This window comes from Danio aesculapii, chromosome 20, assembly GCF_903798145.1.
Source record: "Danio aesculapii chromosome 20, fDanAes4.1, whole genome shotgun sequence".
In the NCBI taxonomy this organism is placed as follows: domain Eukaryota; kingdom Metazoa; phylum Chordata; class Actinopteri; order Cypriniformes; family Danionidae; genus Danio; species Danio aesculapii.
This window is the reverse complement of record NC_079454.1, coordinates 43,868,149-43,894,245: the sequence shown is the minus strand read 5'-3', so window position 1 is coordinate 43,894,245 and position 26,097 is coordinate 43,868,149. Positions and strand designations below refer to the sequence as shown.

Below are 26,097 nucleotides of genomic sequence, written 5' to 3'. Positions count from 1 at the left end.
AATGAATGAATATTGCTGACCTTCATTGTTAAACTAAATGTTGCTCTGGTCATACTGTGTTCCTGTAACCATTATCAGGCGTCAGGAAGTGCTGAATGTAAGGAATGTTGTTCAGAGTCTGGCTTGTGTTGGCTGTGCTGTAGATTGTCTGTATGAGAGAGAGAGAGAGAGAGTTATGGTCCTGAGGCTGGTTTTCAGCACAAAAACAATGTGGTTTTAGGGCCTCGGTTTCCTATAAGCGCTGGAACGAGCAGCTGAAACAACTGTGCTTTTGTGCGGTTTATGAACCAGCCAGCTTTCAGATTTACTGTGGGATTTTACAGGAAGTTCTTTTAGGCCCTTGCTGGTGGATATATTAAATAATTTGTGTTCCCGCAGGTACCTGGTGCACTGTCTGCAGTCAGATCTCAATAACTACATGCCAGCCTTCCTGGAAGATCCCGACGAACAAAACCCACAGAGGCCCAAGATAGGTGAGCAGAATATTCATTTATCAGTTATATTTGATTCATTTACATATTTATTTGTTTCGACGTGGCATGTATGATCAGTAGGTTAATTGGTATAAGCAGACTCTTTCACTGCTCTCCCATTATTAAACCTTTATGAGTTTCTTTCTTCTGTTAAACACAAAAGAAGATATTTTGAAGAATGCTGGTTGCTGGCACCCATCGGCTTCCTTGGTAGGGGAAAAAGTGCTATGGAAGTGAATGGGTGCTACATACCAATATAGCAGCATACCAATTAAACTCAAATAGGTTTTAAACAAGTAAGGGGTGATTAAGTGATTGCAGAATGAAAATAATTAAGTGAACTACGCAAATAGTACTTTTTACACCTGTCATTGTTTTAATATCTTGTGCTTGTTGGTATAATGTTAAGAAAACATTTAAAATACATTTAAATTATTAATCTGTATATGCAAATTAGTGAATATTTAATTAGATAATGCCTCATTTGCATGTTTAAACAACATTTTAGAGAGTAACACAAATTTTTATTTTATTTTTTTATAAACGTTATCTACCTTTATTATAAGGGTGATTACATGATTGAGATCTTTAATTTTTGGGTGACCTATGCCAATAGCACAAATTTTTTCACCTGTCAGTTTTTTTTTGTTTGTTTTTTTTTTTCTCATTGTTTTAATTGCAGTTTTTAGATTTACAAACAGATGTATTGTATATAGGGTTTTCCACTATGGATAGACAAAACAACCAAACATCGAAATGCAGAAATTGTAGAAATAAAAGAAATGATAAATACAAAAAATATCCATAAATAAATATTGATTGTTACGTTTAATGATTCAAGGACATTAAAAGAACAATCAAATACACTCATAATTGTTTTGTATATCGTCAAAAAGAAAACTGATAAAATTGATTTGTTGCTTTTCAGTTACAATTCAATTGTGTACTTTTTTTTTTTACTTGTATTGTGGCACCCAGTCTACCCTTTTCTTTTTTCATCTTTTTTTCAGTATAATAGAAAGAAAATATTTAAAATACACTTTTTATAATGCAAATTTAATCATATTTAATGAAATAATGGCTCATTTGCATATTTAAACAACATTTCAGTGAGTATGCAATGCAAAAAAACCTTAGCGATAACTTTTAAAAAAATGTTATTCACCCTATTTATGTAAGGGCGATTACATGATTGCTGAATTGTACTTTTTTTGGCTGATATATATAATAATAATATAATAATAATAATACTTCTCCTTTTTTGTTTTCACCTGTCATTGTTTTGAGATTTTGTGATTTTTGACTTCATAAGTGTGTGTGTTTTTTACTTATAATGTGTAGAAAAACACTAAAATATACTCAGCGTATTAAACAATATGAAAATTAGTGGATATTTAATGAAATAATGCCTCTCTTGCTTATTTAAACATAACGTTTTACAGAGTATGTAATGCAAAAACATCTTGGTGATAACTTATTTTTTAAGGTTATTCATCCTTTATAATGTACAGGTTAACATGATTGAGATCTTTAATTCTTGGGTGAACTACGCAAATAGCACTTTTTTCAACATTCAGTTTTTTGAGATTTGATGCTTTTTTTCAGTATAATTTAAAGAAAATACCTAAATACAGTTAATTATTTTTAATTATGCAAATCGGTGGATATTTAACAAAATGATGCCACGTTTGCATATTTAAACAACATTTTAGTGAGTGTGTAATACAAATTAATTTAAGCATGATTACATGATTGCAGAATTGACATTTTTGGGTGAACTACACAAATAATATATATTTATTCTTTTTTTTTTTTTTATCTTTTTGTCTTTTCATAAGTTTTTTTTAATATAATGTAAGGAAAACACTAAACTCAACATCCTAAATGCACTCAAATTGTTTTTAAAATTGCAAGTTAGAGTATTTTTTTTTCTTATTGCATATTTAAATATAAAATTTTAGAGTATGTAAAAAAATCTTGGTCAACTTTTTTTTAAAAACATCATTCACCCTATTTATGTACCCTGTATTTATTTATTTATTTATTTATTTATTTATTTATTTACCCTAATCACCTGTTGTGACTTGTGACTCAAAAAAAAAGTTTTATTTGGAAGTGAGAATTTGATTTGTAATAGTTATGGGACCACCTAGTGGCGGGATTGTAAGTCGACAGCTGTAGTGCTCTGCTCAAAAGAGTTCTTTTTAGTTCCTTAACAAAAGTATACACTCTCTTTTCTCAGTTATCTTAGTTATAGTAAAATGTTACATTTTCTTGACAAATAAATTTGCTTTACTTGAATCCCTTGGCCATCCACTGTGTAAAACATATGTTGGAATAGTTGGTGGTTCATTCTGTCAACACTGACAACGTCTAGGAAATTATCAACATCTTGAAGAGATAGTTCAAAATAAAAGTTTACTCACTATTTACTCTACCTCATTTGGTTTTAAACTTTCTTTTTTTTCTGTTGAACACAAAGGAAGATATTTTGTAGAATGCTGGTTGCTGGAACTCATAGTAGGAAAATAAACTACTATACAAGTCAGTGGGTATTGGCAAACAACATTCTTCAAAATATCTATAATTCATTAATTTTCCTTTTGCTTAGTCCCTTTATCCATTTTATTATAGTAGAGGTCACTGCAGCAGAATGAACTGCCAACTTCCAGCATATGTTTTACACAACGGATGTCCTTCCAGCTGCAACCCAGTACTGGGAAACACCCATACACTCTCACATTCACACTACTGTATGGCCAATTTAGTTTATTCTACTCATCTATAGCGCATGTCTTTGGACTGTGGGGGAAACCGGAGCTCCCGGAGAAAACCCACACCAACATGGGAAGAACATGCAAACTCCACGCAGAAATGCTTCCTGGCCCAGTCAGGACTCGAACCAGAAATCTCCTTGCTGTGAGGCGGCAGTGCTAACCACTGAGCCACTCAGGAAAAAAATCCATGCATTTTTATAAATATTTATCCTAGTCAACAGTGGTGGTTCCTAAACATTGCACCAGTGATCTAAATAAATACAGGAATTCTGATGCAGTTTGTGTTGATGCTGTTTTAATAAGGTCTGAATATTCTCTTTATCCACAGAGGATGTTCTGCACACGCTGACGGGCGCCATGTCTCTGCTGCGCCGCTGCCGTGTGAACGCGGCCCTCACCATCCAGCTGTTCTCGCAGCTCTTCCACTTCGTCAACATGTGGCTCTTTAACAAGCTGGTGACGGAGGCCGATTCGGGCCTGTGCTCGCACTACTGGGGCGCCATCCTTCGCCAGCAGCTCAGTCATATTGAGGCCTGGGCTGAGAAACAAGGCCTGGAGCTGGCTGCAGACTGCCACCTCAGCCGCATAGTCCAGGTATACTGCACACAAATACAAGTCGAAATTATTAGCCCTAGAGTTTCTTTTTCAAATATTTCCCAAATGATGATTAACAAAGAAAGAAAGGAATTTTTCACTGTATTTCCTATAATATGTTTTCTTCTGGAGAAAGTCTTATTTGTTTTATTTCGGCTATAATAAAAGCAGCTTTTAATTTTTTAAAAACCATTCTAAGGTCAATATTATTAGCCCCTAAGCAGTTATTTTGTTTGACTGTCTACAGCAGGGATCACCAAACTTGTATACTTGAAACAATCAGGCAGGTGTGTTGAGGCAAGTTGGAGCTAAATCCTGCAGGGACACCGGCCCTCCAGGACCGAGATTGGTGACCCCTGGTCTACAGAATAAATCATCGTTATACAATGACTTGCCTAGTTAATCTAGTTAAATGTCACTTTAAGCTGAATACTTATATCTTGAAAAATATCTAGTCAAATATTATTTACTGTCATCATGGCAGAGATAAAATAACTCAGTTATTAGAAATGAGTTATTAAAACTATAAAGTTTATATTCTTCTCTCCGTTAAACAGAAGTTGGGGGAAAAATATACTAAGGGGGTAATAATTTACGGCGACTAATAATTCTGACTAACTTTATATACTAGACTTATGACGGTATCAATGTGTTGTTGTATGAAATGTGTGTTTCATTGTGAATGTGATATTATAGAATAGCAATGTTTTATTATTGTTTCCACTATAGTGCATTAACGTAAGAAAAACAATGTATTTTTATTATTATTATTATTATTATTATTATAATTATTATTATTATTATTATTATATAAAATAATTATTATTATTTTTATGGTATACAATATTGTCATGATATAGACCTAATCTGCAAAAACAAATATTTGTGTGTTTCTTTAACTTATTTCAATAAGTTAATCAGGTTTCAACTCAATTTTTTAAGTTATACAATGGTTTAACTTAATATTTTTATTCAGTTTGATTTATGTAAGTTGCAATGACTGGAAAGTTAATTTGATTCAACAAAAAAAATGAAGGCAGCAAGTTTTTTTTACAGTGTATACTTAGTTACGAAGCATACTTAGTCTTTTGTTATATTATATATACAGTCAAACCTGCAATTATTCACACCACTTTCAAATTCTAACTTAGTTACTTTTATTATTAAGTAATTTATTTATTTTTTGGCGTAAGTGACAGGCTACTCCTGAAAGATAAGACGATGTACAAAAGGCGAATATTTCTCAGCTTTTATTTACATTTGAATGAAAACTTAAAGTCCGAATTCGCCTGGTGAATGAATAATTTCAGGCTTGACTGTATATGTTCAGAGTAAATATGTTTTAACCATAAATAGCAAAAGGATTATGACGTGCAATAGTTAACACTTTACAATTAAATACTCATTAGTAAATGTTAGTTAATGGATTCAAGTCAGCAGTGAGAAAAAGCCAGATTTATTAAACATGGTTGAATTTAATTTAAAGAAAAACATTTCCACTTGTAATACGATTACCACTAAGATTTGAAAGCAGTTTTAGGCAGTAACTAAGAGAATAACATCAGCTAAGATTAATAAAAGCTTTTTTAGTTTTCTGTTTAGTTCAGTTTACCAATGCTAACTATTGTAGTCTTGTTATACAGTGTTAACTGGAATTAGCCACACGAATTTCAATTAACATTTCAGCATAGGCCAGATTAGCTTGAGAAAATGTTCATGTTTGGGCTTTCAAGATAACCAGTTAATTCTCATTGAACGACACTGCAAATACAATGAGAATTTTCTCAAAAAAACTCAAAAATTTCAATAAATAATTATTCACTGTATTTTGAGTTGTCTGTAATATCAATTTTGTGCTTGTTCATTATTATAACATATTGAATTATCGAATATTAGCTATTGTATAGACTTTGCCTTGTTTCAATGCACACCTATTGGCATTTTTAGGATTAAATAGAGACATCATTTGCCCTATGTACTTTTTTATTGTTGGCCCCATACAGAGGGATTTCTCCCACATTTATTCCACAAAACATGCATGTACATGCACAGTAGGATTACATGTACTGTTTTGTGGAGCTTTCTTGCAGCTTATTCTGTTGTGTGTATGATTGTTTTATAAGACGGTGGAAAATGTGACCTTGGGTTATGTTGCCTGTTTAGGCTTTAACTAATCTTTTGTTTTCCAGTACATGGGTGGTTGAAAAGTCTGATTTAAACTTTTTAATATTGATTTATCTCATGCAGGGATTTGGAAACAGGGGACCAACACCAAGGAAATGCTAAGATTAAAAATTGTAAAGAACGAGTGGTCACACTTTAAAATAAGGTTTCGCGTTAGTTAATGTATTTAATTACCTGAGCTAAGAATAATCAATGCTTGTACAGCATTTATTAATCATAATAATTCATCATTTACTTATGCTTTATTAAAGTTTAAACAAGTAATAGAAAAAAGATAAACAGCAAAAATCAGTCCAAGACACTCGAAAAATGTGAAAAAATTCCAATATTCCAGTGCCTTAGGCCCCGTTTACACTAGTACGTTATAGTTAGTCTTGATGTTATTGTCTCTATCTAGCGACATATTCCCTGACTTTGGTCTTTTGAATCTATTACTTGTTCTAATGTGTTTTGGCTGAGCGCAAAGATAAGTTAATAATTAATGTAACCACGTACATTCTGTATGTTGACTGATTGTTTGCCTTTATTTCCTATATTAAATAAACGTATTGTACGTTATATTTTTATAATGGTCATTATTGATTATTAAAACTGATATTCAGTGAAAGAGAGGGTATGTTTCGTATTTTCAATGAAAATGAAAGGAGTCATGTTATAGGCTCCGTTTTGTTATAAATATGCATACAGTGAAGATGATGCTCATATATTCAGCACGACGCCTCAACATTTCTGCTGTCTGTTAAGGTTCTAATATCAAAATGAAAATAGACAGTTCCCTACATCATGTTTTCATTTTATTGATCAGATAGTGAAACAACGTACGTAGTCAGGGTGATGTGAATAAGGTTATAAAGTACACTGTTCCCTTTGAGAATTTACCCGACATGTCCTCGGGAGTCTGTTTACCAAGTCTGAACTTACAAGGAGAGGATGCAGGACTGAACTGTGTGTAGGCTCCTTAATATTGAGGAAAAAGCCCCAATCAGATAAGCAGCAGCGTTTTAGATTGAATACGCATCCTCAGCGTTTTCAAAACGCTCTGTTTTTAGTGCTCGAAAACTCTGGCGTAGTGTGGAAGGATGGCGTAACCGTAGCAAAACTTATGCATTTTAAAATTAAAACGCATTAGTGTAAACAGGGATTTAGACTGATTTTTGCTGTTTATTCTTATGAGTCCCTTACCCAAAGAGCACCTACACATTATTTAAGCTAAACACTTTTTATTTGATTTTAGAAAAAAAAAAAATAGATAGAGAGATAGATAGAGAGATAGATATAGATAGATATTGAATGCAAAATGACAGTGAATAATAAAACATACCCATATGAATTCATTGATAACTGTTATGATGGTTAAAGATGACAAAGATGGTTTTAAAATGCTAGAGAATGATCTTATTTCAGCATCTTTGCCATCAAAAAGATCAATCTCCTGTATTATTACTTGAGTTTCTTCTAAATAGATGTTTTTTCTATTTATTATTATGTCAATAAAGCAATACAGACAGTTAAAAAAGCATGTAAAGTAAATATTAAAGGGGGAAATTAGGAAAATACAAACAAACCCATACAAAAATCTACAGATGTGGCCACTAAGAATGCGCAAGTGAATTAATGTGACCACGGTCAATGCTGCAGTGTTGCGCAGTACCACACAAAATGGCCTCACACAAGAATGACATGACCAGCAGGGGCAGTTATGAAACATAGTCAACATACTGAACTGATATAGCAGCGCGCACACAGAGAAACACAAAGGAAATTAAATAGGCTAATCATGATTGTCTCATCAATAGTATCAAACATTTTTTATGACTGTTTGTTCACTGAAAACTAAACCTATAGTCAACACTTACAAATACATACTTTTATGTGTATATACCATCCTCTAAAAATATATTTATGGATATTGTTTTCTCTCTTCCTCCACCTCTGTAACCACAAAATTTGAAAGTGTCAAGGACAACTTTTTGGAGGACAAATATATTTTAAATTGAATATTTAGGCAAGGCAAGGCAATTTTATTTATATAACACATCTCATACACTATGATAATTCAAACAAGAATAACGGAAACAAGTATAAGACATAAAAACAACAAAGAACAAAAAAGGAATAATGTTTTAAAACAGGTCTTAAATGAATGAAAAAGAAAGACATAATAGTGTGATCTGTCAGATGAGCACAGTGCTCATTCAGTAAAGGCACAGCTAAACTGATGTATTTTAAGTCTTGATTTGAATGTGCCTAATGTTGGAGTGCCTAATTTTTTACAGTGAATATGTGTGCTACCAGCAAGTTCCAATATAACTAAATGTGCTATTTGGGCTATTTATTCTTTATTTTTCTGACTTATTTTTATTAAATAACATAACATTGCATAGCAAATAATACAATACAGTGTCATTATGTCATGTTAGTCCATCAATTTACAACTACCTTGATAGTTGTAAAGGCATGTAGAAGACAAAAGCATTCTTAGGACAATTTAAGGACAAAATAAGAACAATCAGATGGATGTACAGTAGTTGATAAATAAAGGAGTATAATTGTTCACAACAATATGGCTGGATATTGAAGTATTAAAGGCATGCTAGGGTTCCACCTCTTTAGGAAAATAGTTGCAATGCATGTTATTTTTTCCATTTCATACAGCTTTCACACCTTATTGCATTATGTGATGAAGGATTAGGATTTAACCATCTGCACTTCACAGCTGCAGCAAGTAGAGTTTGTAAAACATATGTTTAGGATTTTTTTTTTGTGGGGTGGGGGACTTTAAAAACAGTTCCCTGGTTAAATGCATGTAATATAAACCGATGCTTTATTATAACTGTCCCTCTGTCTCTCAAGGCAACGACCCTCCTTACTATGGACAAGTACTCCATGCAAGATGTCCAGAACATCAACAACACCTGCTTCAAACTCAACTCTCTTCAGCTCAACGCTCTGCTGAGCAACTACCACTGCGCTCCTGACGAACCCTACATTCCTCCAGTAAGTCAGCTGTCTCATTTAAACCCTGTAGTCCTGCACTAATGACATGTGTCCTGTTCCAGATAAACCCAAACAGGTGTTCTGCATGCTCACAGAGGCTCAACTCATTTCCTTCAACCTCAGAGTCCCTCATAATGTGGCCTTCTTGTTTGATGTAAAATATTACTGTCGTTACTGTGCTGTAACTGATGTTCGCTGTTCTGTAGCTTCTCACATATCACTTTTCCACCAACCGGGTGCTAGATTAGAGCTTGTGTTATTGCCGGGTTCAGAGTTAGTTTGACTGGTGAGCCGTCTCAGAAATTGTTTTCTTTTCCATGGGCTAGAAAGCCATAATATAACCAGGCCTTACATTACTGAATATAGTCACAATTATTATACTTTGAGGCGTGAGATGGTCTTTGGGATGCACATGGTAGAATGTGTATTTGGTAAGGGTGTAACGATACGTGTATTCGTATTGAACTGTTTGGTACGAGACTTTCGGTTGGGTACGCATTACAAACCTGTAACCTGGTTTCCCTGTAAGTTATGAGGGTGATGCCAAGAGAGTGGTGGAAAAAAATATGGATATGAGACGGGGCTCGAAATTGTGACCGTTTTGGTCGCATATGTGCCCGAAATTTATCTACACTGTATGTGACCTCAAAATATATTAGGAAGCATTTGTAGGAGTGCATAAAATTGATGTCGTGCGACCAGTTTTCACAGCAAAATGTTCACCACATGCGCGAATTAGGAGGCATTCACGCATTAAGTATCTTTGCACCTGAAAACACCAAATGCAGCGCTCAGGAATGCTTTTAAACAGTTGGCATGTCAACTTACTGCCCGCCTTCAAGCTCTTCTTATTGGCCCACTGCGCTAGAACAGAATGCGAACGGATTGGTTAATATCAGCTGTCAATCACTCAGTTCCGATGACATTTCAGTCAGATAATTCCTGCTTTCAGATCCACTAAAATGGCAGGTGACAGTCAAATCAAGTAGATCTGTGCTGTCTGAAAAAAAGGTGGACACTCATCTTTCTGAAAATAAAAAAATACTTAATGTATTGAAACTGAGTTCCATATAAAAACTAAATTGTTCTTTTTTGATTTGTTTAACTACTACAATATTACCTTTATTTTTTTATAAGCAGCTTTTTGGTTTTGAGTATAAAGAAGGATTTGTTTTATTTGCTGCTAAGCAGAAACCCCAGAAGTATAGCTCTATCACTGTTTAAAGTAATAGAAAAAAACAAGATCATACTTTTATGATGTTAGTTTTAATATATTAAAAAATTTAAATCGGAGAAATCCCCTGCTTTTTTCTTTTTTTGCTGTATCAAACACATACCAAACCGTGTCACCAGTGTGTCGTATCGAAGAACCGTGATTTTTGTGAACTGTTGCACCCCTAATATTTGGTACTGTAAATGTGCTTACATTGGACTTTCTGTGCATTTTTTCTTATCGACTAAAAGGTTCATGTACATTTTAAAATGTATGCACATCTCAGCATTTACTTTACGCATTTTAATGCAAGATTCCAAAATTTGGATAAAAATAGATGGATGGAAACAGCTATTTGCAGATGTTTCATTGTTTTTGATATTCATGACTTTATTCAGGGATTCCGCAGGGTCTTAAAAACTCTTAAATTCGCTGTTCTAGATCTTAAATATTTTTGCACAGGTCTTATTTTTCCGATATCCATGTAGTGCTACATCAAATGCTCATTTAAATTATTTTTTGTTGCTGTTGCTTGGTTTTCGTGGTGTTGTAGTTCTTTATTTCACTAGTCCAAATGTAATTTGCGGTATTACAACTACAAATGAGACCAACATGCAATAGCCAATTAGCTTTCTGTTACTGAATGCAGTGCGCACAGTAAATGTAACATTATCGCTGTGTTTGCGGAGGTTCGCTTCGGGTGAGTGCGACATGATTTCAGCTGGCGTAGCTCACAAATTTTTTGAGACTCGGGTAAACAGTGATTAGAGTTGAATATGAAACACTTTGAAGAGATTTTGTCTGAAACAAGTATGACTGTACAGACATCTTTATGATCCGTCCATGCGTGATCATAGGGAGAACCAGATGACCAATAATTCTTGGCTAGTAATAGCAACAACCATGGAAAAAGAGGAAAATTTTGGGAAAAGTTTAGAAAAACCTGAAGGATAAGTTTGTTGAAACAAAAAAGGGGCCATGGCAAAAGCGGAGACCCATGTGGTTTTAATATTACAGAATATGTTTTTCCATCTTTCACAGGTTTTACACTGATGGATATATTACAACTTTGAAATTAAAACAATTTAAAAGTTACAAACTAAAATGAAGTAACTAATTATTTCTTTGATAACTGGGGAAAAAAACAGTTTACAATATACTGATGCCCATTTTCTAGTCTTTATTGGTGATTATGGTCAGGAATGTTGGACCATTAGTGCCTTTTTAACTTACAGTATAAGTAGAGCACAGAAACGAGCCAGACAGTTATGTGTGAATTAAGTGGGCAAAATAAAAATAAAAAAGTCAGTATTTTTAGTAAGTGTACTTTTTTTTTTTTATTGCTTTTATTTCTGCCATAATAAAAAATATAATTGTAGAGCGACTCATGTTCTGTTGCCATTAATATTTAACTTTAATAGGTAGAACTGTCCGAGATATGAACAAAAGCAAGGGATGCATCAAAGTTTGATTTAAAAAATCTTGAATTGTTATAAAAATCTTTATAATCATTATAATAATTATGAAAATAATAAAAAAAAACAATTAATTAAAAAATCTTCAATGATATTAATAATAGGACTTAGTTCCGGAAACTTTCTACTTCTCTGTTTATCTGTCTGATTTTACTGTCAGTTTCTTTTGACCGCCCCCTGTCGTTTAAAAGAATATCACAATGGCGACCACATCAAGTATAAAAGCCTTGTTCGTTTCGTGAGGTGCGCGATGCAGGGACAGGCGAAAGTATAAATCAGCCTTAAGATGTTTGTTTGTTTGTTTTTTTCTGTAGTTCAATATTGCATCTAACCTGTCTTTAGTACTGTTTAATTTGAATACATTTATTTTACCACTAATTTAGAGATTTTGCATTTTCTCTTTATGTGTATGCGTGTTTTTGATATTGTGATATACGTCTTTAATTTAATACTTAGTTGTCTTAAAGGTCTTTAAAAGTCTTTAATTTGACATTATGATATCTGCAGAAACCCTGTTTATTGCTCTACATCAACATCCATACATGGAGAATCTAACAAGTTTCTGTTCATCTTGTTAGTCATTGCAACCCAACTCTAAGCACCTGACACAAGTAGTTTTGACTTCTACACTGTAAAAACAAATAGCAGTAAAATTCATTGTTAAAAAAAAGAAATATTTGTGGTTGCTGTTGTTTACGGCCAAACATATTGTAGAAACCGCAAATGAAATGTCTACATTTTAGTATTAATCTAAAGTAGGGCTGCACAATATATCGTTTCATCATCAATATCACTATCTGTGAGTCTGCAATAGTCGCATCGCAGGGATGTGGATTTTAATTGGGATTATTGTTGACCTGAAATTACAGTTAACAGCATATTGAAGTCACTTCAACTTTTAACCTTAGAGTGAAGGTTTATTATTTAGGCATGTGACTGTGTAAGCATTTCAGGCTAATTTAAGCCATTTGGGCAGAGCAAATTAAATGTTTAAGGCTTAAAGATTGTAATTGTAAATTAGATAATTATTTTCTCAAAGAAAACGATAGTGTTATTATTACTGTTATTATTATAATACGGTGGTTATTTAATTTGTGTTGCTGAATACTGTTTAACTGCCCAGAAAATCCCATAAATCTTCATAAACCATTGTTTATTTGTATCTGTTGAGTTTAACTTTGTTTTTCTTTTTTATATATTTTATTTTTTATCATATTTAATTATATTTTGCAGATTTGGAATCATCCACATCAATCTAAAATTATGAATTCTTTAAAAGCTATTCAAGTCATCTGGTGAAATTGCATTTGTATTTCAAATGGTCTAAATCGCAATAAATGAAAATACTGCAATGTTCATTTTTTACAATATTGTGAAGCCCTAATATGAAGTATTTCATTACTTTAAAGTACTAACATCTACACACTGTACTTTGTTACTCAGACGAAAATACACAAAAACATGTGATGATGGGAAAGTGATGTGATGAACCAATGCTCATCACAAACAGCTTATCCACACGCAAAGAAACATACACTCAGAAAAATGATGTTTGCTCTTTGTTCAAACTACTTATTTAAAATGAGCTGAGACAACACAATTCTTAAGGATTTTTGGGGGACAACTTAAATGTTCAGGCCACTTAAATTTGTCAAAACTAATAAGTTAAATTAATTCCTTCATGCTGTCCAAACATAAATCGATTTTGTGAAACCCAGAATTTTCTACAGTGTACTAATATGTAGAAGACACTTATTGTCATTCACGCTAAACTATTAAACACCGTCATGGTAACACACGGCACTAAAGTTGTGCATTCATTCCTTCTTGTCGGCTTAGTCCCTTTATTAATCTGGGGTCGCCACAGCAGAATGAACCGACAAAAGTTGTGCCCATAAACATTATTCATCAACATTATATGTAACATTAAACTCCAGTGTTACATAACTGATAAGCCATAGTTTTATCTAAAAAAAAAAGTGGACCTCTAGCAGGTCCTGGTTTAGGTAGGTAGGTGGATAGGTAGATCTGAAACAGCACTTAAACCAGCTTAGTGTAAAAGGGGTACCAGGCTGAATTAGATGCGCGCCATGTTTCCAAAACTTGCTCCACTGATCTGTACAACATTACACAAATTGCAGCCAGAGGTGAAGTTTGACTGGAGTTCTTGTATAAGATCAGAATCATTGTCCTCTTAATGCCCACAGGAGCTGATCGATCACGTGGTGGCTGTGGCCGAAAACACTGCAGACGAACTGGCCCGAAGCGACGGACGGGAGGTCCAGCTGGAAGAGGACCCTGACCTCCAGCTGCCTTTCCTGCTGCCTGAGGACGGCTACTCATGCGATGTGGTGCGCAACATTCCCAACGGATTCCAAGAGTTTCTAGAGCCACTTTGCCAGAGAGGTAAAAGACGATAAACAGGCTGTTAATGACTTTTGGGAGCGTTTGATGCGCACAATGAGTATCAGGTGGATGGTGAATCAGAGGGTGGTTGGCGTTTGTTTGTTTAAGGCTGACGTAATGGCAGTGGAATGCAGTTAGTTAAGGTTCTGTAGAAAACTCTGTTTGCTGCCATTCCTGTCACTATTTGTTTTTTTGCAAGAGAGAGAGAGTGAGCGTTTTTACAGGTGTGTGTGAGATAAAGACGCCAAGAGATTGAAGTTCAGTGTTTTAATCTGCTCGATCTTTCTGCTCTCCAGGTTTCTGTAGATTGACTCCTCATCCACGCTCGCCGGGAACTTGGACCATTTATTTCGAAGGAGCCAACTGTGACAGTCACTTCTCAGCCGACACCTCAGAACTGGTAAGTTTTGATTTCTGTTTGGATAGATGGGCTGACAGAGAGATAGACATACTGACAGACTGGTAGATAGACATTGACAGACAGACAGCATAGATTGGTTGTTAGATAGATTTACAGATGGATGGATAGACAGATGGATGGATGAACGGACGGACGGTCCATTGATAAAGTGATACTCAGACAACTCAGACAACCGATGGATTGGATGGACAGATGCATAGAAGGATAGATAAACAAATGATAGACAGAATGATAAAATGATAGATGGATGACAGAGAAACTCAGATAACAGATGGATAGATGGACAGATGCATAGAATGATAGATAAACGAATGATAGATAGTGATAAAATGATAGATGGATGACAGAGAAACTCAGACAACCGATGGAGGGATGTATGGATGGATTGATAGATGAACAGATGGATATATAAACAAATGATTAACAGAATAATAGAATGATGAAATGATAGATAGATGACAGAAACTCAGTCAACCAATGGATGAATAGATGGACAGATGCATAGAAAGATAGATAAACGAACGATAGACAGAATGATAAAATGATAGATATATGACAGGAAAAACTCAGACAACCAATGGACGGATGGATGGACAGATGCAAAGAAGGATAGATAAATGAATGATAGACAGAATGATGGATAGATGACAGAGAAACTCAGACAACCAATAGAGGATGGATGGATAGCTGAACAGATACATAGAAGGATAGATAAACGAATGATAGACAGAATGATAAAATGTTAGGTAGATGACAGAGAAACTCAGATACCCGATGGAGGGTTAGACTGATGCATAGAAGGATGGATAATCAAATGATGGATGGAATGATAAAATGATAGATATATCACAGAGAAACTCAGATAACAGATAGATGGACAGATGCATAGAAGGATAGATAAATGAATGATAGACAGAATGATGGATAGTATGATAGATAGATGACAGAAACTCAGACAACAAATAGTGGATGGATAGATAGCTGAACAGATACTCAGAAGGATAGATAAACAAATGATAGATAGCATGATAAAATAATAGATGGATGACAAACTCAGATAACCGATGAAGGGATGGACTGATGCATAGAAGGATAGATAAACGAATGATAGACAGAATGAGAAAATTATAGATAGATGACAGAGAAACTCAGACGATGGATGTATATAGTGATTGATTAATTGATTGACAGACAGGCAGACAAAAACAATAGCGTCTTTGACCCTGCACCACAAAACTAGTCAGGTTTAGACATCACTTGAAAACTGAATCAATAATAGATTTTAAATAAATGCATAGTTTTTCATCTGACTGGTTTCTTATGACAGAATAAGCTTTTTTGACACTCTGCAATCTGTGGTTTTCAAAAAAATCGAAACATCGAGAAAATCATCTTTGTACAAATTGAAGTTGTACAAATGAAGTGCTTACATTAGTCATCAAGTTTAAAATTTATTTTACTGTAGGTCATTTACAAAATATATTATTGGAACTCGATGTTTACTTAACATTCTAATAATTTTTGTGGCATTAATGTAAACTCTGTAATTTTGACCATTACAGGGTGTTTTTGGCTATTGCCAGTAAGATGCCTGTGCAGCTGAAGACTTTTTTTCAGCTGAAGCTGCAGCTGAAGGTTTTGTGTTCCAGGGTTACATTTATTCTTTTTGCACCAAAATCTTTACATGTGACAGCAACACCAGACATGTTTTCACGGAGCTTATCTGCTGTCAGCACAAGTGTGTGTGCTGTCAAACTAACATTCTCTTCGATTTAGCGAACACTAGCTACACCACAAAGGGCAATATTTGACCGTAGTGCCCAAGGATTGACTGTAAATAATATCTTTCTCCTCACCCTGAACACACCAAGCCTTAAATTACTCCAGCTACCCTGTAATTACTTTGTTTTTACTGTCTCTTGTGTTTTTACATAAGTGGAGTTTTTACGTAATATCAAAATCGTTTTTTTCTGCATAACGCTGCTCCACCCGACAGCAAGCAGAGATGGAGCTTGGAATACATTTAAATACCAGACTGAAATCTGATTAACACAGCTTGACTTTGTGCCAGACCAACCAACCCACCCACTCCCACATCCCTTTCTTACAGCCGTCCCAGAACTGATGGTTGCCATAAAAATCACATAATATACTTGAGACTTGATCTATTTGACTAGAAAAATATCTAGTCAAACATTATTTACTGTCAACAGAACAGATAAAAAAAATCAGTTATTAGAAATGAGTTATTAAAACTATTATGTTTAGAAGAAAAATATACAGGGGGCTAATAATTTAGGAGGGCTAATATTTATTCATTTATTTTCTTGTCGGCTTAGTCCTTTTATTAATCTGGGGTCGCCACAGCGGAATGAACCGCCAACTTATCCAGCATTTGTTTTACGCAGCGGATGCCCTTCCAGCTGCAACCCATCTCTACGAAACATCCACACACACTCATTCACACTCATACACTACAGACAATTTAGCCTACCCAATTCACCTGTACCACATGTCTTTGGACTGTGGGGGAAACCGGAGCACCCGGAGGAAACCCACGCGAACGCAGGGAGAACATGCAAACCCTAAACAGAAACGCCAACTGACCCAGCCGATGCTCGAACCAGCGACCTTCTTGCTGTGAGGTGACAGCACTACCTAATGCGCCACTGCGTCACCCTTGGAGGGCTAATAATTCTGACTTAATCTGTATGTTTTTATATATATATATATATATATATATATATATATATATATATATATATATATATATATATATATATATATATATATATATATATATATATATATATATATATATATATATATAGAATTTACACATATCTTATGTCAAAACACACTTTTATTTTGATGTGATGTGATTAATCTTTGCCCAGCACTAAATTATTTATATATATTTTAGAATGCTTTATAAAGACAGAAATCACTCACACTCTTGCCTTTCTTTATTACCCATAAACCTCGGCTGTGCCTTGAACCAACTCTGCCACCGCCTCTGCCTCCTCCTGATGTGTTTTCAGCAATGTGGATGGGCAGCATAGCTAAAGTTCCCCACACAGTGAATTCATGCCATGTGCCGCATTTCTACAATGAGGCTCGCTAAAGGAGAGCCCGTGGCACCATGCCTCTCTGTGGGAAGCTGCTCTGTTTCTCCCAGGCCCGTCCTGTACGTAAGCGAGCTCTCTGAGGGCCTGATGCACACTGGAGCCGACGCATGTGGCTTTCATTCTTGACTCCTCTCCAGCGCCCGCCGTTTCGCTCTGCGGTCGGCTGTGCTCTGAGAACCAGCAGTGGCAGAACCTCCCAACTTTTTTTCTCCTCCTCCTCCTCCTTCTGTAGGCTCAGTTTTCTCTAGGAACGGTCACCAGACGCAGCGTGGACCTAAAGCTTAAGATTTCTTGTTAACTTTATTCCCTCATAAACTCACCTGTCTTTCCTCTCCACAGCCAATGCGGAAGGAACCGGAAATTGTGACTGTGACTTTGAAGAAACACAATGGAATGGGCCTCAGTATCGTGGCGGCCAAGGTAGGATTTGGTTTTATTATTTCTTTTTTAGGAGAATGTGTAATATTGCTGCGTTTTGGAAGTATGTGCTGTTCATAGAAAGGTCTGGCAGCTTTTGGTTTTGATGTTGAACTTGACTTTATTTCAACACTTTTCAAGAGAGCTGTTCTTTTCGAAGGATTTTCAGAGTTGCTGTTTTTGGTTCCTCGTGTTTTTGAACAGAGTTGGGTGAATTAAAGGGATAGTTTAACCCAAAACGAAGATTTACTCACTATATACTCATCTTCAAGTGGTTCTAAACCTTTATGGATTTCTTTATTCTTTTGAACACAAAAGGAGATGTGTTAAAGTAAGATGAAACTATTGATTTCAATGGTGGGGAATACAAATACTATGGAAGTTGATGGTTTTCAGCTTTCTTTCTCCTTTTGTGCTCAACAGAATAAAATAAGTTAAACAGGTTTTGAATTAATAAAGCGTGAGTAATCGATGACTGAGTTTTCAGTTTTTGTAAACTAAGGGTCTGTATTAAAAGTTTATACAGTTGTTAATCAATTATGAGAAAATTAGGACCCTTAAAAGGTATAAAAAAGTCTTAATCACGTTTTTACAAGGTCAGTCATTCAGTCTTTATTCATTTACCGAAGGCAGTTTGGTTGCAGCATACAAGCATGTCACGCATAACACACAAAAGCACATTATACAATACAAATACTACCCTAAATTTAAAAACTTTACAGCTGAGGGGATGAATGAAAGTTTAAGCTGATTTGTTTTACTAATAGGAGTTCTGTATCGAATACCAGAAGGGAGAAGAAAAAACTCGTGCATAGGATGGGAATCATCTTACAGAATACTCTCAGCTTTACTCCAAACTTGTCTATGGTATATTTGAGCCATGGTCATCTGTTTTCTCTCTGTTATTTTAGGTCTTAAGTTTTGTTCAAAGTGTTTGACTCAAAGCATAAATACATTTATTTTCCTCCTAATATTACCAGCGTGCTCGATCCACGCAATTGGTCCGGGCCGGGGCATGTCCAGCCAAGCTTCTCCATCCGGGTGATGTCACGTAATTTTTTTTGACAAACGCAGGAAGGTGATGTGAAGCTCTCCACATTTAGCGAAAAAGACGGTAATATGGAAAAATTTAAGTTTGCGTACTCCTGGTTGGAAAAAGACGAGTTTAAACAGTGGCTGAAACCTGTCGCTGAAAACAACCGCAAAATTCATTCTTTCAAGCTTTGTTTCTTCCAAGTTTATCTGAGTTCTGTTGCATGGTTGTGCTCCATTAATTTAAGTTAAGTTAAAGGTTTGATACTGATTAGAACTTGAAGTGGCGATGAGGTCTTAAAATATTCTGAGGTCTTTAAAAAGTCTTAAAAAGGTATTGAAATTATCTTTAGGATTCCTGCATATACCCTGGAACTATCCCTTTAACTAAAACAGATATGTAAACAAGGATGTGCTTTGATGAGGAACTAATGTGTGATTCAGTCAAAAGCTGGCTTGTCTGCTTCGCACACATTCAAATTCAAAACCGAGATATAAGCAAATTATTCCTGTTTCCTTGTCAGACTGAGCTCTGCTCTAATGCTATTTTTTGTGTTAGTTTACAGCAGTTAATGGGTTAAAATATTGTGCTAATGTTGTACTAGAAAGGTCAGTTTTGATGTCAACATTACAAGCTAGGGTTTTGTTTATAGTCAAAACTCTAACTTGTAATCACTGATACATGTAATTTAAAGGTGGTTTCTCTGTTGCTGTGAGTGGAAACATTTCTGAATCACTCAAATTAGCATTTTGTTTGTGGATTATTTTATGAAACATAAAAATGAAAGGGATAGCTTACCTAAAAGTGAAAATTCTGTCATTATTTGCTCACCCTTTACTCGTTCCAAACTTTAATGAGTGTCTTTCTTCTGAAGAACTTGTGAAGAAAGCCGAAAACCTGACTTCCATAAACTCTCAGAAATAAAGGTACGAGAGCTGTCACTGGGGTGGTACCTTTTCAAAAGGTACAAAATTGTACTTGAAGGGTCCATATTGGTACCTCAAAAGTATATATTAGTACCTACAAATTTTAGGAGGAACACTTTTGTACTTTTTAGGTACTCATATGTACCCTTGAAGTATTAATATGGACCTTTTAGGAACAAATTTGTACCTTTTGAAAAGGTACCACCCTAGTGACAGCTCGCTTACCTTTATATCTGAGAGTGTACCATTTGTTTTTTCATACTAGAGAAGTTACTGGTTACAGGCTTTCAGCTTTCTTCTAAACAGCTTTGCTATTTATTAGAGAATAAAGAAACTGATAAACAGGGCTTTACATTAACAAAGAGAATAAAGAAACTGATAAACAGGGCTTTACATTAACACCCGTCAACCCACCGGTAGACTTCAGCTGTGGCGGCTTAGACAGACACTACCACTAGCCACTTTGGCTGGTTGAAAATAATGTTTAAATTGTAGAGTTCTTTAAAACAGGATTCGACAATAAAACCGCACGACTGACAAAAGTGTTCGCACGAGCAAAAGAAAGCAGGTGAACACCGAATGAGAGGATGGTCACTCGCACCAACAGCTGATGTGATGCGCGCGACTGTTTAAAACATGTGCGTGCTCCCGTTTTCTGCTTGCTTGAAGCAACCATGCCTAGAAACGCAACTGGTGTGATCAGTTCTCTTTCAAGTAGACGAGACAAAAAGTTATGCTCATGCAGCCGCAGTCCTGCTGCTTTCAAGAGCTCCAGATTTATCTTTTTGAAAGCAGCACCAGTTGCTTTACCTTTAATATTATTTGAACAAATTATTATTGGGCCTAACGTTAACCATGTGCCTGTGATCATCCTTTTATCATCACACAGTATGTTCTTCACCTGCTTTCTTTTGCTTAGTTATTTTTGTTAATATTGTTTAATTATGCTTTACATTAACATTGCTTTAATAGGCAATACTCCCCATTTATGTGTAGTTAACTGGGGATCTGAGCTCTTTAGCCAGGGCAGATTACTGTGCATATTTTAGATACACGACAGAAATTATTTTTTAAATGTCAATTGTCTTTTTTTTTATTGTTGTTGTTGTTTTTAAGAAATGTTTTGTTAAATAAAAAGTATAGGATACAGCTGAATTTAGCTTGTTTTGACACATTTAAAATTTGTGACCAAGAAAATAATTATTTATTAGTTTTTAGTGTGGTCAGAGATGGTAAATCCTTAATTTTTAGCTCTGAAAAGTCAAAAAACGAATAAAAACTTATTGTAATACGACACTATGAAACCACAACCCATTTGAAAAAACACAAAAAATAAAATGAATGAGGAGGCATGTGGACATAACACAAAATATAAATCAAGTAACCTTAGCATGTCAAAATCATATTTATGCACATCAAATATATTTTCCCAACAACACAAATGTGGCTAGTGAAAATGGCTAGTAATGTTAGAGAGTGGCTAGTAATGTTGGAAATCTACTAGCCACAGTGGCTGCTGATTAAAAAAGGTACTGTCAAGCCCTGCTGATAAACATTTGGAAGCACTTGTGAGCGAGTAAACAGTGAGTACATGTTCATTTTTGGGTGAACGACAGTATCTCTTTAAGTTCAGTAGCTATGTTTCACCCCTTTTGGTGAACATAATTGCCTTTTCCCCCCCCCACCAGATGTGCGTCAGGTTCAGGGGCTAACAGGAACTGTTTATTTTCATAGCAAACCCTCCCCTTTACTACTTCTATTTTCAACTGTGAACGTCTCTGAGAAAGCATAGAGGTAGAACTGAGGAAAAGAAGAGTGAAAAATGGGAGGAGAAGGAAAGGAGGGAGTGAAGACGGATTGTAATGCACGCTCGGGGACAAAGGGGAGGATCTAATACGGAGAGACGGTTTGTCTTGGTGTGAAGCTATAGCTGGGACACAGCTCTAAAACTTTACCTAACTGTTAGTCGTGGGAGTTTCTCTTGCATAACAGTCTGGATGTGTGGTATTTCCTACTCTGCCTTGATATTTGCATATGGCGTTTAGCATGTAGCCAACAAGTCTCTCCTCAGTAGACCCGCCTGCTTTTGAAAAAGTTGGATAAGTTTTCCTGGACCACCAGTAGTTGATTCCTCGGTTCAGTCTGGACTGTGCAACATGTGGTTCTCTGTGGTCGGGAAGAAGGAGCCGGTAAGAAACCACTTGACATGGCGTGTATGTGTGTGTGTGTGTGTTTTTTAAATCTGGGAGAGTGAGCAAGTAAACACAGAGAGATTAATAGTGCCCTAAAAAGCCATCACAGAGAGTTTTGGGTTGTATATAGTTTGCTGTCAGGATGGCATTTTACTGTTTGCTAGCATTAGTTCATGCATTGGGTGCCATGAACTACAAGTGATCAATTTAATTAAGGAGTAGACTTTTTTTTTTTTGTTGCTTTCATTTATAAGATACTACCGAATGCTTATTTATACAAGTGGAGTATATTAGCACATTCAAAAATTATTATTATAGTTAATATTAGTGTGTAGTTTATTAGTTAGTATATATTATAATTGAACAAATACTCATTCAAATTAATTGGTAAATTTAATTAAGAAATTTAACTTGTATAAATAACCAATTAGTTTGTATTATAAATGATCAGATAATCATTAAAACTGGTTGATTTCATTAAGAAATATGCAATTTTTTACCTTGCTTTTATTTATAATATACTAACGAATGTGTATTCATACAAGCAAAGTATATTAGCAGATGCAAAATTATTATTATGGTAAATGTTCATTTCTGCATGTGCTTATATACTTCTTTTGGATAAATAACCATTAGTATGTATTATAAATGAAAAGATTCAGATTAAAACTGGTTGATTTCATTAAGACATATGCTATTTTTTTACGTTGTTTTTATTTATAATATACTTATGAATGCGTATTTATACAGGTGAAGTATTAGCACATGCAGAAAGTATTATTATTGTTAATTTTAGTATGTAGTTTATTAGTTTGTATTAGAAGTAAACAAATGCTCATTAAAATGGGTTAATTTAATTGAATATATCATTGTTCATTGCTAGGTTGTTCATTTATAATATACTAACTAATGCTTATTTATACAAGCAAAGTATATTCGCGAGTTCGGAAATTATTATTTTATTATGGTTAATGTTCATTGCTGCTTGTGCTAATAGACTTCTTTTGTATAAATAACCATTAGTATGTATTATAAATGAACAGATACTCATTAAAACTGGTTGTTTAAATAAGAAATATTCTATTTTTATTTGTTTTCATTTATAATATATTAACAAATGCGTATTTATATAATAGAAGTATATTAGCACATGCATAAATTATTATGGTTAATGTTAGTATGTAGTTTATTAGTTAGTATGTATTATAAATAAACAGGTACTCATTAAAACTGGTTAACTTTAAGGAATATACTATTTTTTAATGTTTCTTTTATTTATAATATACTAACTAATGCTTAATTATACAAGCAGAGTATATTAGCACATTCAGAAATTATTATAATTGTTAATGTTCATTACTGCATGTGCTAATAGACTTCTTTTGTATAAATAACCATTAGTATGTATTATAAATGAACAGATACTCATTAAAACTGGTTGTTTAATTAAGAAATATGCTATTTTTATATGTTGTTTTCATTTATAATATACTTACGAATGCTTGTTTATACAGACGAAGTATATTAGCACATGCATGTGGAATTTATTATTATGGTTAATAATCATTTCTGTATGTGCTTACTTCACTTGTATAAATAACTATTATTATGTATTATAAATGAACAGATACTTATTAAAACGGGTAAATTTAATTAAGAAATATGCTATTTTTATGTTGCTTTCATTTATAATATACTAACAAATGCTTATTATTGCAAGTTACTGTAAGTTTATTAACACATGCAGACATTATTATTATGGTAAATGTTCATTTCTGCATGTGTTTATATACTTCTTTTGTATAAATAACCATAAGTATGTATTATAAAGGAACAGATTCAACTCAAAACTGGTCAATTTAATTAAGAAATATACTATTTATAGGTTGTTTTCATTTATAATAAACTAACTAATGCTTATTTAAACAAGCAAAGTATATTAGCACATGCAGAAATGAACATTAACCAAGATCACAAGAAGACTAATATTCATAGCACCTTATTATAAAACATTTGAGCCGACCGTTTCAGGAAAATATTTTAGAAGTCGTTCAGCTGAATAGATTTTCTAATATTATAAGTAGTTTTTTTGTACATGTAATTATATAGATGGTAGCTGAGGACATGCACACCGGCTTATTAATTCCGCAGACTTGTTATCAAGTGTGAGAAAGCAAGGTTTAGCTAATGTAAACAGAGTCATGTGACCAGACTGCACAAACATGCACGTTGTACAGATGGTGCGTTCACTTCATTGGAGCTCACCACAGATTTCAAACCGTATCAGTTTATGTACAAAAACACACATAAGACTGAATGAATGTGCATATCTCCATTTCATCATGTGCTTGTACGTCATTTGTTTCCACCTTAGATGTGCGTGGTTGTGCGTATAGAGGTATCTTGTAATCAGGGTCACAAAGATAATCATTACAAGCTTTGAACATTGAGTTCTCCATCATCTATCCCAGTTTTGACTTCAATTCAATGGGGTCAATCCAGCGCTACCATTGCATGGCTTGATTTTCTCAGGCTGCAGATGTTTGTGCGATAACAACTCTTTTGGGAAGGGGTTGCATTTCAGGGGGAAGAACAAGGGAAATCCTGACCTCCGCTCTTCACACCATTGACATTTTAACACTTCTCTAGATGTGTTCTGCTTCAGCACCATAATGAGTTTTTAACCACAGTTATCAAAAGGCTTTGGGATTGAACTTTTGCTTTTAAACATCTTAAAGCAAAACTCCATTTAGTGTTTGTTTGTGTACTTGCTGTGTCGCACAATAGCACGCTAGCTTCCTTCTCTGTGGGCTTCTTGATCTCATGTACGACAACAATGGAAGGATGTTCGACTCCCATACGCAAGGCTGGATTTCCTGAGGTCTTGAAGAGTGGAGAACAGAATGTGATCACAACATGGTGTCTCTTAACCTTTTTATTCATCTGAATCGATCTGAAGTGACACCTATGTGGCCACCTGCTGTGGACATGTACCGAAGACGTGACACTTGGTGTGGTTCCCAGGTTCAAAGTATAACTTGGCTGTAGATCATCTCTTAAGGGGACTACTTGTTGCTCAGGATGAGGTTTTAACACAGATGTTCCCACAGTGTGCCTGCTACATTGCATACTCAAAAACTAGCTTGCATCAGTCCTCAAGCAATTTAAAGGTGCCATGAAATGATGTTAGCATTAGTATTGTTAGTTTTTAGGAAATCTATAAGCTGTTGTGCACCAAATCAGTGACAATTTTCATTTAGAAGGTATAAAACCAATATAAACATGCACAATATAAACAATTTAATAGATTATCGGTTTATTCACATTACCTCATGCTTCAGTTTCTCATCAAATCTTGACCAATCAAGTGCTCTCTAGTATCTGGCATGCCCCGCCCCCTTTAAGACGCTTCTCATTTGCTTTTCATTTGATGCGCTTGAGTTCAACCACTCTCACTGGCCGAGCTTTGATCAAACTGAAATGCTATTGGTTGTTTTTTGTTTGTTTTTTTTATAAAGGGGAGGAGCTACTTTATGTCCCACCCTCTCTGCTTGTGTCAGTTGAGATGACGTCAAACATTGAATAATAAAATGCACATTTCAAAGCACTTCATGGGACCTTTAAGAAAAGTTTCCAAGTAAAGATGCTTTACCGGACACCAAGATGATTCAATTTGTATCATCAACTCTGCATGTCCAAAGAAAGAGAAAGGGAAGTAAGGAAATTTGGTGGACCATCTTGTATTTTTAAGTTTAGAGATGCAAATGGGGCTGCATTATTTAGAGAATGCAGATGATACGAAGACTACATTTACATGACATCAATGTAGCCAGAATCTGAAAAGCTTTTCCCCTGCATTTT

The 26,097-nt window shown here is 34.7% G+C and overlaps 1 protein-coding gene across 12 annotated transcripts in view; it reads left to right on the top strand.

The window, feature by feature from the left end:
- afdna (afadin, adherens junction formation factor a) overlaps positions 1 to 26,097 on the top strand; it is a 242,910-nt gene that overhangs the window by 155,320 nt on the left and 61,493 nt on the right. For all 12 annotated transcript variants that reach the window (XM_056481084.1, XM_056481075.1, XM_056481080.1 and 9 more), the window contains 6 exons: positions 379 to 473; positions 3,579 to 3,844; positions 8,882 to 9,025; positions 13,921 to 14,119; positions 14,416 to 14,519; positions 18,008 to 18,088. In XM_056481084.1, coding sequence (XP_056337059.1) covers positions 379 to 473; positions 3,579 to 3,844; positions 8,882 to 9,025; positions 13,921 to 14,119; positions 14,416 to 14,519; positions 18,008 to 18,088 — 889 coding nt within the window. The remainder of the gene's footprint in view (positions 1 to 378; positions 474 to 3,578; positions 3,845 to 8,881; positions 9,026 to 13,920; positions 14,120 to 14,415; positions 14,520 to 18,007; positions 18,089 to 26,097) is intronic.